At 45.4% G+C, this 15,261-nt stretch overlaps 1 protein-coding gene across 6 annotated transcripts in view; it reads left to right on the top strand.

The window, feature by feature from the left end:
• SPATA13 (spermatogenesis associated 13) overlaps positions 1 to 15,017 on the top strand; it is a 141,018-nt gene extending 126,001 nt beyond the window's left edge. For all 6 annotated transcript variants that reach the window (XM_033949170.1, XM_033949168.1, XM_033949172.1 and 3 more), the window contains 2 exons: positions 12,393 to 12,467; positions 14,252 to 15,017. In XM_033949170.1, coding sequence (XP_033805061.1) covers positions 12,393 to 12,467; positions 14,252 to 14,433 — 257 coding nt within the window. In that variant the 3' untranslated portion in view covers positions 14,434 to 15,017. The remainder of the gene's footprint in view (positions 1 to 12,392; positions 12,468 to 14,251) is intronic.
• Positions 15,018 to 15,261: the final 244 nt, after the last annotated feature.

Below are 15,261 nucleotides of genomic sequence, written 5' to 3'. Positions count from 1 at the left end.
GTCAGACTCCGGGGAAGACGCAGGCTTTTCGCCAGACCCTTCAGCGCTTGCTAGATCTCAGGGCAGTTGTTCCGGTGCCCCCTCCGGAGTGGGGCACGGGCAGGTACTCCATTTACTTTGTGGTGCCCAAGAAGGAGGGGACCTTTCGGCCCATCCTCGATTTGAAAGGGGTCAACAGGGCTCTCAAGATTCCCTCTTTCCGTATGGAAACTCTGCGGTCGGTCATTCTGGCGGTTCAGCCGGGGGAGTTTCTCACTTCTCTCGATCTGACGGAGGCCTACTTGCATGTTCCCATTCGGGCCTCTCATCAGCGTTTCCTGCGCTTTGCGATCTTGGGTCGGCACTTTCAGTTCTGTGCGCTTCCCTTTGGGCTGGCCACGGCTCCTCGGACGTTCACCAAGGTGATGGTGGTCGTCGCGGCAGCCTTGCGGTCGGAGGGCATCCTGGTACACCCCTACCTGGACGACTGGTTAATTCGGGCAAAGTCGTTGCAGGAAAGCTCCCGGGTTACTGCTCGGGTGGTGGAGTTTCTCCGGTCGCTGGGCTGGGTGGTCAACCTTTCCAAGAGTCGGTTGGTCCCGGCTCAGCGTCTGGAGTACCTAGGGGTGCTGTTCGACACCTCCTTGGGGAGGGTCTTCCTCCCAGAGGGCCGGGTGAGCAAATTGCAATCTCAGATTCGCCTGCTTTTGGCGTCCCGGTGTCCTCGGGCGCGAGATTTCCTCCGGGTCTTGGGGTCGATGGCGGCGTCCCTGGACGTGGTGAGGTGGGCGCCGGCCCACATGCGTCCTCTCCAGTATGCTCTGCTCCGGAGGTGGTCTCCCCAGAGGCACGGGATGGATGTTCCGGTCCCCCTGCGAGGCTTGGCGCGCTGCAGTCTGCGTTGGTGGCTCCAGACCCCTCACCTAGTTCAGGGGGTGGGTCTGGATCTCCCGCAGTGGACGGTGCTCCTGACGGATGCGAGTCTCCTGGGTTGGGGGGCTCAGTGTTTGGGTCACTCAGCTCAGGGCACCTGGTCCGCGGAGGAGGCCGCCTGGTCGATCAACGTGTTGGAGACCAGAGCGGTCCGTCTGGCGCTGTTGGTTTTCCACTCCCTGTTGCTGGGCAAGTCGGTCAGAGTGCTGTCGGACAATGCCACGGCGGTGGCTTAGGTCAATCGTCAGGGGGGGCACCAAGAGCACTCAGGTGGCGCAGGAGGCGGCTCTGCTCATGGTTTGGGCGGAATCCCATCTGCTGGACCTCTCGGCCTCTCATATAGCCGGAGTAGAAAATGTTCAGGCAGACTTCCTCAGTCGTCACTTTCTAGATCCAGGAGAGTGGTGTCTCGGCGCCGAGGCGTTTCAGTTGATAGTGCAGGCTTGGGGGCAGCCCCTGATGGACCTGATGGCCACGGGTGGCAACGCCAAAGTGCCCCGCTTCTTCAGTCGTCGCAGGGACGGTCTGGCCGAGGGTCTGGATGCTCTGGTCCAGCAGTGGCCAACGGAGGGGCTGTTGTATGTGTTCCCTCCTTGGCCGCTGGTGGGCAGAGTGCTTCTTCGCATTGTTCACCATCCGGGTTTGGTGGTGCTGGTGGCGCCGGATTGGCCTCGCCGTCCGTGGTATGCGGATCTGGTGAGGCACCTGGTAGCGGATCCTCTTCCTCTGCCTCTCTCGGACGACCTTCTGATGCAGGGTCCCATTCCCATGTTCGACCCGTCTCCCTTCTGTCTTACGGCGTGGCTCTTGAAAGGGGTCGCCTTAGCAAGAAGGGATATTCAGACAAGGTGATCTCTACACTGTTGGGGTCCCGGAGGCTTTCTACCTCTCGGGCTTATGTGCGGGTTTGGCGTCTCTTTGAGGAATGGTGTCGGGCGCGGGGAGTGACCTCTTTTCGCGCTTATCTGCCTAACATTCTGGAGTTCTTGCAGGATGGCCTGGATAGAGGCCTGGCTTGGTCTTCTCTCCGGGTTCATATTGCGGCCCTGTCGGCCTTTCGAGGGTTGGTGTCAGGTCAGCGTTTATCGGCTCTTCCTGATGTGATTCGGTTTTTGCGGGCGGCCAAGTTGCTTAGGCCTCCCCTACGGCCCTCGGTTCCCTCTTGGGATCTTAATCTGGTTCTCTCTGTTTTGGTGCGTCCGCCTTTCGAGCCCTTGGACGACTGTTCTTTGAAGGACCTTACTTTGAAGGCGGTCTTTTTGGTGGCCATTACTTCTGCTAGGCGTGTTTCTGAGCTGCAGGCTTTCTCTTGTAGGGCTCCCTTCTTGGAGTTTTCTAGGGAGCGGGTCGTCTTGCGGCCTGTTCCTTCCTTTCTGCCGAAGGTTGTTTCTCCTTTTCATGTCAATCAATCGGTGGTTCTCCCGGTCTTGGGTGGTCGGGAGGGCTCTTCTGAGCAACGGCAGCTGCGCAAGTTGGATGTCGGTCGGGTCCTTCGCTCTTATGTGCAGCGGACCCAGGAATTCCGGAAGTCCGATCATCTCTTTGTCCTCCTGGCGGGTCCTCGTCGGGGAGCGGGCGCTTCTAAGGCTACTATTGCGCGCTGGATCAAGGAGACGATTGCTTCCGCTTATCTTCTGAAACAGCAGCCTGTTCCGGAGTTTCTCAAGGCTCATTCCACTCGGGGTCAGGCGGCTTCTTGGGCTGAGTCGTCGCTCGTGCCTCCAGTGGATATTTGTAAGGCTGCGGTTTGGTCCTCCTTGCATTCCTTTGTTCGTCATTATCGGGTTGATGTGCAGGCGCGTCGGGACGCGGTGTTCGGTGAGCGTGTACTGGTATCGGCCCTTCGGGGGTCCCGCCCGTGAGAGGGACTGCTTTGGTACGTCCCATTCGTAAAGTTAACCTCTACTGGTCTGGAGAGTGCTAAAGAAGGAGAAATTAGGTTCTTACCTGCTAATTTACTTTCTTTTAGCTTCTCCAGACCAGTAGAGGTCCCCACCCTGTCTGTTGTTGTTGGGGCTGTTGCGCGGGCAGTTTTTGGTTTTTGCTGCGGGTTCTAGTATTTTTCTAGGGCCGGGGAGAATTGAAGAACAGCGGCTGTGGCTCGGCTGGCTTAGCTGGCGAGCTGTGGGGACATTCTTCCTTCGGGAATTTCTCCTCTGCATTTTCCAACAGCATTTTGGGTATGTTATTTGTTACTCCTTTTGGAGTATTGTTTTTTCTCTCTGTTGTTTTCCAGTTCTTGGTTCTGCTTGGCTATTCGGCAGACTGAGGGAAATAGAGAGGAGGGGCTAGGATATACTGTCCCAAAGTTTTGTTTTCAGTCTCCACCTGCTGGTCATGATTAGATATATACCCATTCGTAAAGTTAACCTCTACTGGTCTGGAGAAGCTAAAAGAAAGTAAATTAGCAGGTAAGAACCTAATTTCTCCTTAGCTTAGCTGGACTTATAAACATGTTTAGACAAATTTCTAAAAGAGAAATCCATAAACCATTGTTGAGTTGGGAAAATCCACTGCTTATTCCTGGGATAAGAAGCATAAAATCTGTTTCACTCTTTTGCAATCTTAGTAGGTATTTGTGACCTGGGTTGGCCACTGTTGGAACAGGATACTGGGTTTGATGGACCTTCTAATCTTTTATGTTCTTAAGAAATATTTGTGCTCATCTTTAAAAAGTGCTCCCAGTAAACATAAACCTTGATACCTGAATAGAAGCAATCGACCAGTAGATGGCAATCTTCACAAAAGTATGAGATCTAGCTGACCCCCATGGAGCCTGACATGTCGGGCTGATTAGTCTTCCCACAGACATAATGAGCTCTATTCACAGAATTATCTATAGGACAAATTGAGGGGAAAGGTCTGAACAGCATTTGCCATAAAAATAGGAATATGGGAGATCTTTGGCAACAAAAAGAAATATTTGTCATAGCCGAAAATGATACTGAAAGATTTATTTTATTATGACCCAACTAGTGCCTGCTGCTCTGTTCGCAGGTATGCCCACAAAGAACTAGTCACTCAAATGCAAGCATACCGAGTATTCAAGGCCTCTGGCCTTTGAATCAAATAGCATTACTTCTTCTCGAGGTTAGCATAACTCCATATCAGAGCACTTAAGCAGATGTCTAGCTCCCAATACTTCATTTGAGGGTGATCTGGGGCAGTTCTATAAGTGGCTAAATTATACGGGCTGTGAGCTAATTATATAAGAGCACTTACTTGCATAAAGCGTTTAGCCAGCTCCCTCCCTCCTGTTTCCGGTTGCATCAGAGGAGAAGATTGATCAACTCGCGCAGCCGCGCATGTGCGTCATTTTGAACGCGTGCGGCTCGGGAAAAAGAAAGCCGGCAAACAGCATATAAGGTGAGGTGGAGGGAAGGAGCTGGCTAAACGCTGCGATCGGGCGGGTGGGGGCTGCTGGACCGTGCGATCCTTGATGCCTCACTGCGGAGACAAGACCATTCATCACTCCACGGGGCGGTGAATGGTCTTGTCCCCGTCCCTGCAGCGACTACTATTTTTCTTTCCCCGTTTCGGCGGGTTACCCTCGGCTACTCGCGGCTAGCCGTGGGTAACAACCACCGTGCCATGTTTACTGCTCATTCGGCTGTCAATCAAACCTCCTCGGGCTGCCAGCAAGCCTCCGACCAGGACGACCCTAGTCACGTAACCTAGAGGTGTGCGCCGAGTTTGTCCCATACCCTGGGACGAACGATAGTTAGAGCAGATCATTTCTACATGGCCCAATAGATGGGACAAATGATAGGTAGAAGGTGTACTGTATGTCCCATGCCATAGGACATATGATGGCAACGACATTTTTGGACACACGATAGGAAAAGAGGAGTAAGAAAGGGGGGAAGAGAGCAGGAAGGGTGCCAGTGCCCTGAGGAAGGCCGCGCCCGGGTCAGACCACCTTCCCCGTATGCCCCTTTCTACGCCAATGTGAGGGACTGCTTCATGGAGTAGTTGGTCCAGGAACTGACCAGAGGAAAAACTACTTTAGCTCTTGCTGATATAAAGGACGTGGTGGTAAGGCCACTTGACAAAAGTGACAATGTGATCAAATTTGTCATTCCTGGAAGAAAGACCTGTGAAAGGCAATTCTATAACTGGGCACCTGCAAGGCATGCATGCTGATAAAATTGACACTTACTTCCGCACATAAGTGTATTATAGCATTAAATCCTCTTGACTAATCCTTCTTACCTGCCTCAGACCAGTCCTTGATTCTTACTATAATTGAAGAAATTCTTCTCAAGCTGGGCACTATTGTTACACTATCCCCTTGCTTTCCCAAGGCATTATTTCATGTAGGTATGGGCATAACACACTCTCCTATCTGATATCTGAAACTGATGTTGGTGGTTAATTCCCTGAGTCATCTTTGCTAGAGGTCTTTGCAAACGACACAGTTCTTTCTCTTACATGTGGTAGCAGTGTAAATATGTTCAGGATTTGTGTTCAAACAGAGTTCTACATTAACTGAAGTGAACTCTGCTTTCTATGTATTTTCATACCCTGCGTGTATAGTGTTAGGGCAAAAATCCCACTAATCATTCCAATGCTAGCTTTATAGTGGAGGGGTGAGACAAGGGAGGAGATGCTAAGTTATCTGGAGAGTAGTGCTATTTAGTCATTATCCAGATCATCTTTGCATTTAGGGCTCCTTTTACTAAGGTGTGCTAGTGTTTTTAGCGCACGCAGGATTTTAGCACGCGCTAAACCCATGCTACGCTTCTAGAACTAACGCCAGCTTAATGCTGGCGTTAAGGTCTAGCGCGCACGGCAATTCAGCGCGTGCTATTCTGCGCTTTAAAGCCCTAATGCACCTTTGTAAAAGGAGCCCTTAATTTAAACCTGCAGAATAGCAGTACTAAAGTAAACAGGTAGCAGTGGTAGCACTGACCAGGATATGTGTATATTAATCACCACCGACTGTACATGCAGCAATACTGAATAAGTATATTAACTTAAATGTCAACACTGGGATTTAAATTATTAAGCTGGATGCTGCTGCTGAAAGTTTACCCCTATATCTGTATGTAGTTGGACATGGTGTTTCTTTTTCTCTTTTATTTTGTTTGTTTGGGTATTGGAGTGCTCCATATCAGATAGATTAGTATGTCTGTGCTCTAAGAACAAAACTAATTGACATAGCCAAAAGCACAGACCTCATTGTGGCCCTCAAGAGTCTCTACTCTAGACCTGAGATTGGCAAACTATGGCCCATTGTTCAAATTTTCTCCCCCTCCCACCCTATATATCTTTTTTCTGATCTTCAAGCTCTGTCCTCCAAGAGCTTTCTGCACGGACTGCAAAGTCAAACTACAGTGACAGGCCTTGAAAATTACCAGCTAGCACTTCCTCACCTACAAGATTCCTAGTTCCCATCTTCCACTATTGTTGCCATGCTTCACTCTGTCATCCAAGAGTACCAAAAGAGAAAGGGTGCATCCCAGTATCCACCCATTGGAGGGTGCTGTTCAACCATCTCTGATAATAGTGCAAGAGACCCTTTTAAGCCTGCATTCTGCTGTCAGATGAAGGAGAAAATCTAATTTCTGACAGTAGGGGGTATTTTCTTCCAAAGGGCATGACTACTTTTTGACTTGAACTGCTTCCCATTCAATTGCATTGCTGCTACATTTGAAACATATCTGTGAGGAGGTTGGTTGGGTAGCTAGATAATCAAGAGGAGGATGAGATAATAAACTATGAGGGATAGTTAAGTAATATACTTTGTTGTTCCCTTACTGTTTGTTACTGGGGGATGCTCCCGTAGTGACAGAATTTCTGTCTTTTTTAGACACCCTGGGTTATGCGATTCCATCTTTTTTCCCAAGATGCATCAGAAGGGACATCATTTAGACTTGATTACCTTTGTCCAGTGGAGAGATATTAAGACCACATATTTCCCTTTCTGATATTTCTTGGAAAGAGAACTTATGGTCTGATCGTTATTTAGGGTTCTTTTATGTTGAATTGGAGGAAACTGCTTGTTGTGAAACGTGGTTCACCAAAGAGGATTATTTCTTGAAGACATATACTGTAGATGCTTCAGATTTTTGGTCTAATTATGATTTGCTTCCTTCTTTGCCCTCTGCAGTGAATTTTTAATCACACTGGGAATCTTCCTGCATTACAATTTTAGATAGGATTGCTCCAAAATGTTCACGTGCTCAGTATCGGCGTAAGCCTGATCAGTGATACGATCTAGAACTGCTGTCTTTGAAGCGCAGACTTAGACATTTGGAGCACTTATGGTATAAAATGGGAGGGGTCGATGTTCGAGAGCAATGGAGAGAGAGAATTCGTGTGTATAAGAAAGCATTGAAGAATGAGAGGAAGAAATATTATTCAGCTTTGGTAGGAAATTCTAATTTAGACTTGGTTGTTTCATTTGGTGCACAACCCTTGAGTGTTAGTAAACTTATGTGACCATCCCAGGATTGTCCACCATCTGCAGATGAATTAGCCCATTATTTTTGTACTAAGGCGAGCAATTTAAGGGCACCTTATACCAAAACTTTCCATTCTGGAAATTTGATTCAGGTTTCCAACTTTTCGTGCCCGACAAGTTTGAGCTGGAGTAAATTTGAGCGCTCTGATTAGTTGATGTTTAAAAGACTAAGTCCACGCATCTAGTTTTTTAGAACCTTGTCTGTCCAAGTTGTATAAAGTGGCCTCCTTTCACTTCCTGATGGCACTTTTTGATTGGTCACAGTACATGTTAGAGCAGGGGTCTCAAAGTCCCTCCTTGAGGGCTGCAATCCAATCGGGTTTTCAGGATTTCCCCTTTGAATATGCAGGAGATCTATGTGCATGCACTGCTTTCAATGCATATTCATTGGGGAAATCCTGAAAACCCGACTGGATTGAGGCCCTCAAGGAGGGACTTTGAGATCCCTGTGTTAGAGCAAGGTCTCTTTCCTGTAGCAAAAAGGCCATATTGTTGTTACACTGATATTAAAAGAACATATGGTAAGTAACTACCAGCCCATTGCTTCAATTCCTTTTCATATCAAACTGTTGGTGTACTTTCAGCTTTTAGATTATGTGCAATCTGGTTTTAGGTCCTTGTACAGTAAAGAAATGGTGTTAGCCTCCTTGATGGACCATATACATTCTCTTTTTAGGGGCTTTCATTTAACAGTTCAATCGTAGCAGTGCCTTTTAATTTTGTGGATACTGGCATACTGCTTCTGGATTTTATTGGAATTACCGGTTATGCGTTTCACTGGTTTTGAGATTTTCTCAATTCATATACGTATAAGATACTAGTAGATGATACACTCTCGCAGTGTTGAGAATAAGTGTTTGTGGAGTGCCACAAGGCTCACCCCTCTCTCCATTGCTCTTTATTATTTACCTAGCTTCTTTGAGTGTTAAGCTTTTGGGTTTTGGAGTTGTTATTCAGCTATGCTGAACAAAGGGGATGGCACTCCAAATGAGGAAAGACTAAAGAGGTTAGGGCTCTTCAGCTTGGAAAAGAGACGGTTGAGGAGAGATATGATTGAAGTCTACAAAATCCTGAGTTGTGAAGAATGAGTACAAGTGGATCATTTTTTTTTTACTCTTGTCAAAAATTACAAAGGTAAGGGGGATACTTGATGAAGTTACAGGGAAATACTTTTAAAACCAGAAGGAAATATTTTTTCACTTAGAGAATAGTTATACGCATTGCCAGAGGTTGTGGTAAGAGTGGTCAATGTAGCTGGTTTTAAGAAAGGTTTGGATAATTTCCTGGAGGATAAGTACATGGCCTGTTATTGAGACACTGCAATAGTATCAATTATAGTCTCAATGTAAGAAATTGACTTAAATAACCAAAATAAAATCTCAATGTCCCTTATATTATTATTATTTATAAGGATACTTCAGGGCCTAAGATTTGCCATTAAGTGCCAGAGATTCCTATGGTCACCATTTCACTATGGCTTATGGCCTCCTCACTAGCCCCATCATACTTTTTTCATGTTTTTATATATGTAAAGTGCTTAGTGCGATATAAAAAATTTAAATATGTTATTTCTTAATATAAAAATCTTTCCTGCTAGTAACTTCGGGAAGGGACCTGTCATTCGACATGTTTTGCCCTCAGGCTGTTTCAAGAACAGTCCCCTAAAAAGCATGAAAGAATACAATGATAAATCTCAAAACTTGTTAGATTCAACTCCACCCCCTGTGTCTAGCAGCATCCATCTATCCTCACTCCCCCTCCCCATGTCCACAGGGCCAGTTTTAGACTTGCTGGGGCCCATGGCAAACATTGAGGGGGGCCCCTGAGCCCTTCTTCTCCCGATCTTCCCACCTGCCATACTACCACATATAAAACAACTTTTTAAATTACTTCTTCACACACAAAACACAGACAGAACTTTACCAAATACAAAACAAGGGATCACAAATAGAAATAGAAACTGAACTGGAAATCCCAAGAAATTAAACTCAGCAAGTACTTCAAACACTGGAGAAATAAAAACAGATAGCACTTCTTTTTGTACTGAACACACCTCAAATTTAGCTACCTCTCTTGCTGTGGCTGGCAGGGAATCCAAAGCTCTAGCAGCTGAAGATCACCTCCTCTGGTCTGGCAGCCAAAAATCTCCAAGCTGTGCAGCGAGCAGCAGTGACCCTGAGCTGCCACCAGCTGCAGAGCTTGGAAAGTTCTGGCTGCTGGACTGGAAGGAGAGGTCTTCAGCTGCCACGGCTTTGGGATCCCCATCAGATTGGGTATTTATATTTTGCATTTGGAGGAGGGCAGGGAGAAAATTTGGTGCCTGCCACCCACCTTGAGCTCAGAGCCACTGCCCCCTCCCTCCCCCACATCACAGCTGTCTGGTAAGTCACTGAACACATTAAGAAGATCTGTGATACACATATTCCAACACTAACATATTCCAGTTAATAAATTAAAATTAACAAGAACTTCCTGTTTCCTGGGCAGATCGCAGTAGAGGGAAAGCTTCGCAGCAGCCATTTGTTCAAGCTCCCTGCAGCTGCTGCATCGGAGCCCCTCTGAAAAGGAAGAATGATTTTTAAAGAAGACGGGGAAGGTGAGGAGAAGGGAGGGAGACGGACCCTGGTTGGGAGAAGAGAAGGGATATCCAGACCTGAGGGCCCCCTGGAGCTGCGGGGCCCAGGGCAGCAGCTCTGTTCCCCCTCCCCCTAATGCTAGCCCTGCATGTCCAGAAGCATATACCCCCACACACACCCCATGTCCAGCAATACCTATCCCCACTCACCCACTATGTCCTGCAACACTACTTCCCATCCCCTATGTCCAGCAGCACCTATCCCCTATTGCCGTCCTCCTGACTAGCAGTAATGGGGAACAGGCCAGTGCCACTGTCTCCCACTCTCCTTCCACTGAGACTGTTGCATCTCTCCTGACTCCTTCCCCTTCTGCTGCCATCATTGCTGTCGCCACTTCCATTCTCCCTCCCTTGCTCCCCTCCCCCAATTAGCATCTGACACTGCTTTTACCTTCTTGCTCAGCTGCTGGTTAAATTAGTTTCATTTAGGCAGCTTTGGGGCCTTTGCTAGGTTGGGCCTGCCTCCAGAGGAAGTTGAATCATTGGGGACAGGTCTGGCCTAGCAAAGGCCCCAAGGCTGCCTAAAAGAAACTAATTTAACCAGCACTGAGCAAGAAGGTAAATGCAGTGTCAGGTGCTAATTGGGGGAGGGGAGCAAGGGAGGGAGAATGGAAGTGGCGACAGCAATGATGGCAGCAGAAGGGGAAGGAGTCAGGAGAGATGCAACAGTCTCAGTGGAAGGAGAGTGGGAGACAGTGGCGCTGGCCTGTTCCCCATTACTGTGGTATTATCATGGTACCAGTTCCTGTTCCTACTGCACTACTGTGGAATGGTCTACCGGTACTTTGGTAATACCGTGGGTTTCCCTAACAGGATTCCCATTACTGCAGTAATGGCTACCGTGTCATTCTCTATTGAGCAGTCCACCCCCACTCTCTTAAGCCAGAAGCATAGCCAGATGGTTGATTTAGGGTGGGCCTGAAAATTATTTTCTTTCCGCATCCTCCTCATCACACTCCCCTAATCAAAAGAAATACCTGAGCTAGCAGGGATTCGCAAGCCCCACTGCCCAAAGACCTCCCAGTAGAAGGAACACATGCATTCTATGCAGCTGAGCATGTACGAGGGATAAGATGGCAGCTAGGGTTTTCAGATGTCCGGATTTACCTGGACATGTCCCTTAAGGAAATCCCTCCCCCGATTCTAGATAAGAGAGCAGCAGTGGAAACCTGGAGTTAATAAAAATTAATCTTCTTCAAATTTGAAAAAAATTTTGAATGTGAAGGGAGTGTCCTCAGTCTTCACAACTCCCAATGGGTATCAGGTCAAAAGCGCGCCGGGACAAAGGTGCGCGCAGACAATTGAGCACAAAATCCCTCTAACAGAGTTGACATTCCAGTAAAGCCAAAGGGCTACCTGTGAAACATCCTCGGACTTCTCCCGAAGTGCAGGTGTGTATATAAACAGAGATATCCAGCAGTGTCCAAAGAAAAAAGTGTTTAAACAATAAGAGTTCAACAGCTGCTGTCTTATAATAGAAGAACAATTCAGCGTCCAAAAATCATGCCGTTGCTAATAGGAGCAGTAAAGTAACAGTCACAAGAGTGCTGGGAAAAAAAATCAAAATGAGCTCTACATGCTGTTGTAAATTGTAAGACCGACGGGGCTCCGTTTCGGAGGTAAAACCTCCCGACTTCAGTACTGCTTCTCTCTGCTCCTAGTACCAATCCAGCGATCTTTGAAATGTAAGAGGCAAAATTGAAAATGTCACTCCCTTCACATTCCAGAAATCTTTCATATCTGAAGAATATTCATTTTCATTAACTCCAGGTTTCCACCACTGCTCTCTTATCTAGAATCAGGGAAGGGATTTCCTTCGTAGTGTATTTTTTTCATCCTTTCCCGTTGGATTTTGTTATTGATAAAACTCTTGTGGATCATGACCTACTGCTTCACTGTCTGGTTCTATTGGAATTACAGGTTAAGCGTTTCACTGATTTTGATATTTTTCTCTGTTCACAAACTTATCAGGTACTTGTAAAGCACGGAGCAATTTTGTAAACAAGTCTTCGGTATGTTAAAAAGAAAATCTTTCTGCTGAAGCCCTTAACTTGTAAAAAATAAAAAAAAACTTTATACATGAAAACATCTTTATAAAATTACTCCTCCCCTTATGATGTGTGTATATGGAGCATGATCTGCTGACACACTGATACCAAGGAAAGAAGGCTGATAGTTACCATTATGGCTATCATCTGTTTGGACCAGCTAGGGTCCTGAATTGCCTAAACATGCTACTTGAGAGAATATAAAGAGAACAAGGGGGATAAGATCTACCTATTACCATTTACAGAAAGATTTAAAAAAAATAATCATTCTACCTTTCCAAAGAACATATTCTCATTCTGGGTTGTTCTTTTTTTCCCCCTCTAAATCCAGGAATGGAAATTTCAGAAAACCAAAAGAAGCAAGCCATGCAAAATGCTAAAAGGTCAAGACATGGAAAGGGTAAAGGTGAGAGTGTAAGAGCTTATCTTATGAATCAGCCTTTCTGAAATATTTTGCTGAATGTAGACTTGTGTTGATGAACTGCCCGAGTGACATCTAATAGTCTAATTTATTATCACAGTTTGTTTCATTTTGTTGTTCTTTCCAACAAAATGTTTGGATACCACTCCAAAGACACAAACAGAGGTGATATACAAACAAATATACAGTACATATGCATCCTGTTTGGAAAGAATTCCTTGAGCCATGTTTCACATGCTTTCCCCACTTGTTTATGGACTGTATCAACACTTGCCTGTAGTGTTTGGAGTTTTATGCTTACAATATATAAGGGACAAGTCTCAAATAACCGATGTGTCATGAAAAATTTGACTTATACAGCAAGCACATACTTTAACCATCTTTGCCTGCAGGCTGAAGATAGTACATCACAGAGAGCCATATACTTGAAATCCCCATCATCACCACTGACTGATTATGCTTCTCCCCACCCCAATAATTGTTGTTTCCACTTTCCACCAGCCTGAAGATGTTGCAGGCCTGCTTTCACTTTCGTTTTTGCCCACACCGCTGTTTCCAGTTGTTATCCATAAGGTTTCCTTGTATATGATACGCTTTTCGACCCCTGAGGAAGGAATGTTTCTTCAAAACACGGACCATGTCGGGTCCCGGTTCACCAACCTTTTTGGATACAAACTGTTTTATATCTATATTTGTTTGTTCATTAAAGACGTCTTGTACACCATTGCTGTAGTTTTTCCTTTTTGCTCTGCTTTCTTCTTCCCCCATCACATTATATCCTTAACCTACTTGTTGTGCTTTCACTGCAATCACAGCTGCCATCCTGAGCAGAAAATGCTGCATCCTGCTCCTTCCCCTGCCATCATGATCACTGCTGCCAGTTCCCCTGTGGCCATGATCCCTTGCTGGATGATCTGGTTTTGCTACTTAGGTTATAAGTAGCCCGTTTGCATTACTTCACAAAGTGTGTGAGGATTTTGTGGTGTCGTCACTGAGGTGATACAAGAATTTGAGTATTTTTTTGGTATGGCAAGTTGTCCTAGCTCTGCTAGATCCAGAATAGGCAAAATATTATTGACAGCAAATTTAGGCCCCCTTTTATGAAGCCGCGTTAGGCTGTTTTATTGCCAGCTACGGTGGTATTAGTTCCAACGCTCATAGGAATTCTATGAACGTTGGAGTTTTTACTGCCCCGGCCGGCGATAAAACAGCCTAACGCAGCTTCATAAGAGGGGGAATTAGTGTAGCTTTATCTACAGTTCAACCATATATTGAGAAATGGTGTACTGCGCATCAGTTCCAGATTTCAAAATAATAAAGTAAGTGAAAATTAAATTTTTGTGCGAAAAAATACAATGTAATAACTATTTTGGCTTCCTTTTCTTCAGCTACAGGTTTTAGTGTTCAGTATGTCATGCACATCAACACAGCCTATTAGGCATGTCACAACAGAAGAAAGCTTGAGAATCATGCTTGAATTTAGGACATTAAGGTGTCCTTTTACAGAAGCTTAGCCCATATGCTAATGGAATTAGTGTGCACTAAAATTGAAGATGCCCTTAGATATAAAATGGGAATCTTAGCATTTAGCATATGCCAGTGTCTGTTAGCACACTAGCTTTAATAAAAGGGTCCCTAAATTTAGCTGAAAATTAACCCCCAAAGGTTTTTTGGCTTCTCTTGCTGTAAGTTATTTCATGCCCTGTCAATTATTTTATTGTACAGATTGACATTCTGAAAATGTTTTTCTCTTCTCTTTGTTGGTACAGGAGTAGGTTATAATGGCTGTCCAGTGCTGCCTCCACACCAGAACCTGCATCCTATGCATCAGCGTCATATCACTGTACCCACCAGTGTTCCTCAGCAACAAGTGTTTGCCCTGGCTGAGCCAAAGCGAAAACCATCTCCTTTCTGGCACACTTTTACCAAACTTACCCCTTTCAAGAAATGAAGGCTGAAGGAATTGAAATTACGAGTCATTTGGCTAGTGTTGTGGAAAAAGTCAACCACCTAGCTCAGAGATGAAGGGGAGAGAAGGATTTTGAATTCCTACTCGGTGAAAAAAAATATTGCCGTTCTCCAGATGAACTACGAGTATGTCAATATAATATCAGTAATGGAAGCAGGAAAGGCTTGAAGCCGCAACATGAAAAAAACTTTTCTTTGTAACGTGCTTTAAAGAAAAGTTTGAACTGTTTCAGAATAGCTTGCTAATGAGGATGGCATTACTCATCAAAGACAAGCTGCTCTTAACATAGTCTTTTTTTGTTTTGTCCCTGAGTAATCATAGGGCCCTTTCTTCTGTGAAATTCAGGTATGCCAGAAATTAGGCTTATGAGCAAATCTCTGCAGGACAGAGCCAGTTTTCCCCTGAACCAGCCCAAACACATTGTATATAGTGTTGGGACAAATTGCAGCAGTTCAGAAATCTCTAGCTACTCCGCCATTGACTCTGTTTCAAAGAAACTCTTGCTCATTTTAATACCAATGAAGGCAAATATGTCAAACAACATTAATAAAAAATATTGAATAGCATGATTTGTTCTTCAGTATTTGAAAGACAAACGTGGGACTGTCAGCTAGTAAATTTACTAATCGTATGCAAAATCTTTATTGTCTACCACATAAACTTCCCAGTGCAACTTGTCTATCCAAACAAAATACCAGAATTCATGATTATATGCATGTAATTTCTTTTCAATGCTTTACAGCCATATGAGGCCCTGTACATTTCTAGTACTTGTGTATGTATGTGTATATATATGTATATATACATACA

Source organism: Geotrypetes seraphini, chromosome 6, assembly GCF_902459505.1.
Source record: "Geotrypetes seraphini chromosome 6, aGeoSer1.1, whole genome shotgun sequence".
Lineage (NCBI taxonomy): Eukaryota > Metazoa > Chordata > Amphibia > Gymnophiona > Dermophiidae > Geotrypetes > Geotrypetes seraphini.
This window is presented reverse-complemented; position numbering and strand designations above follow the sequence as displayed.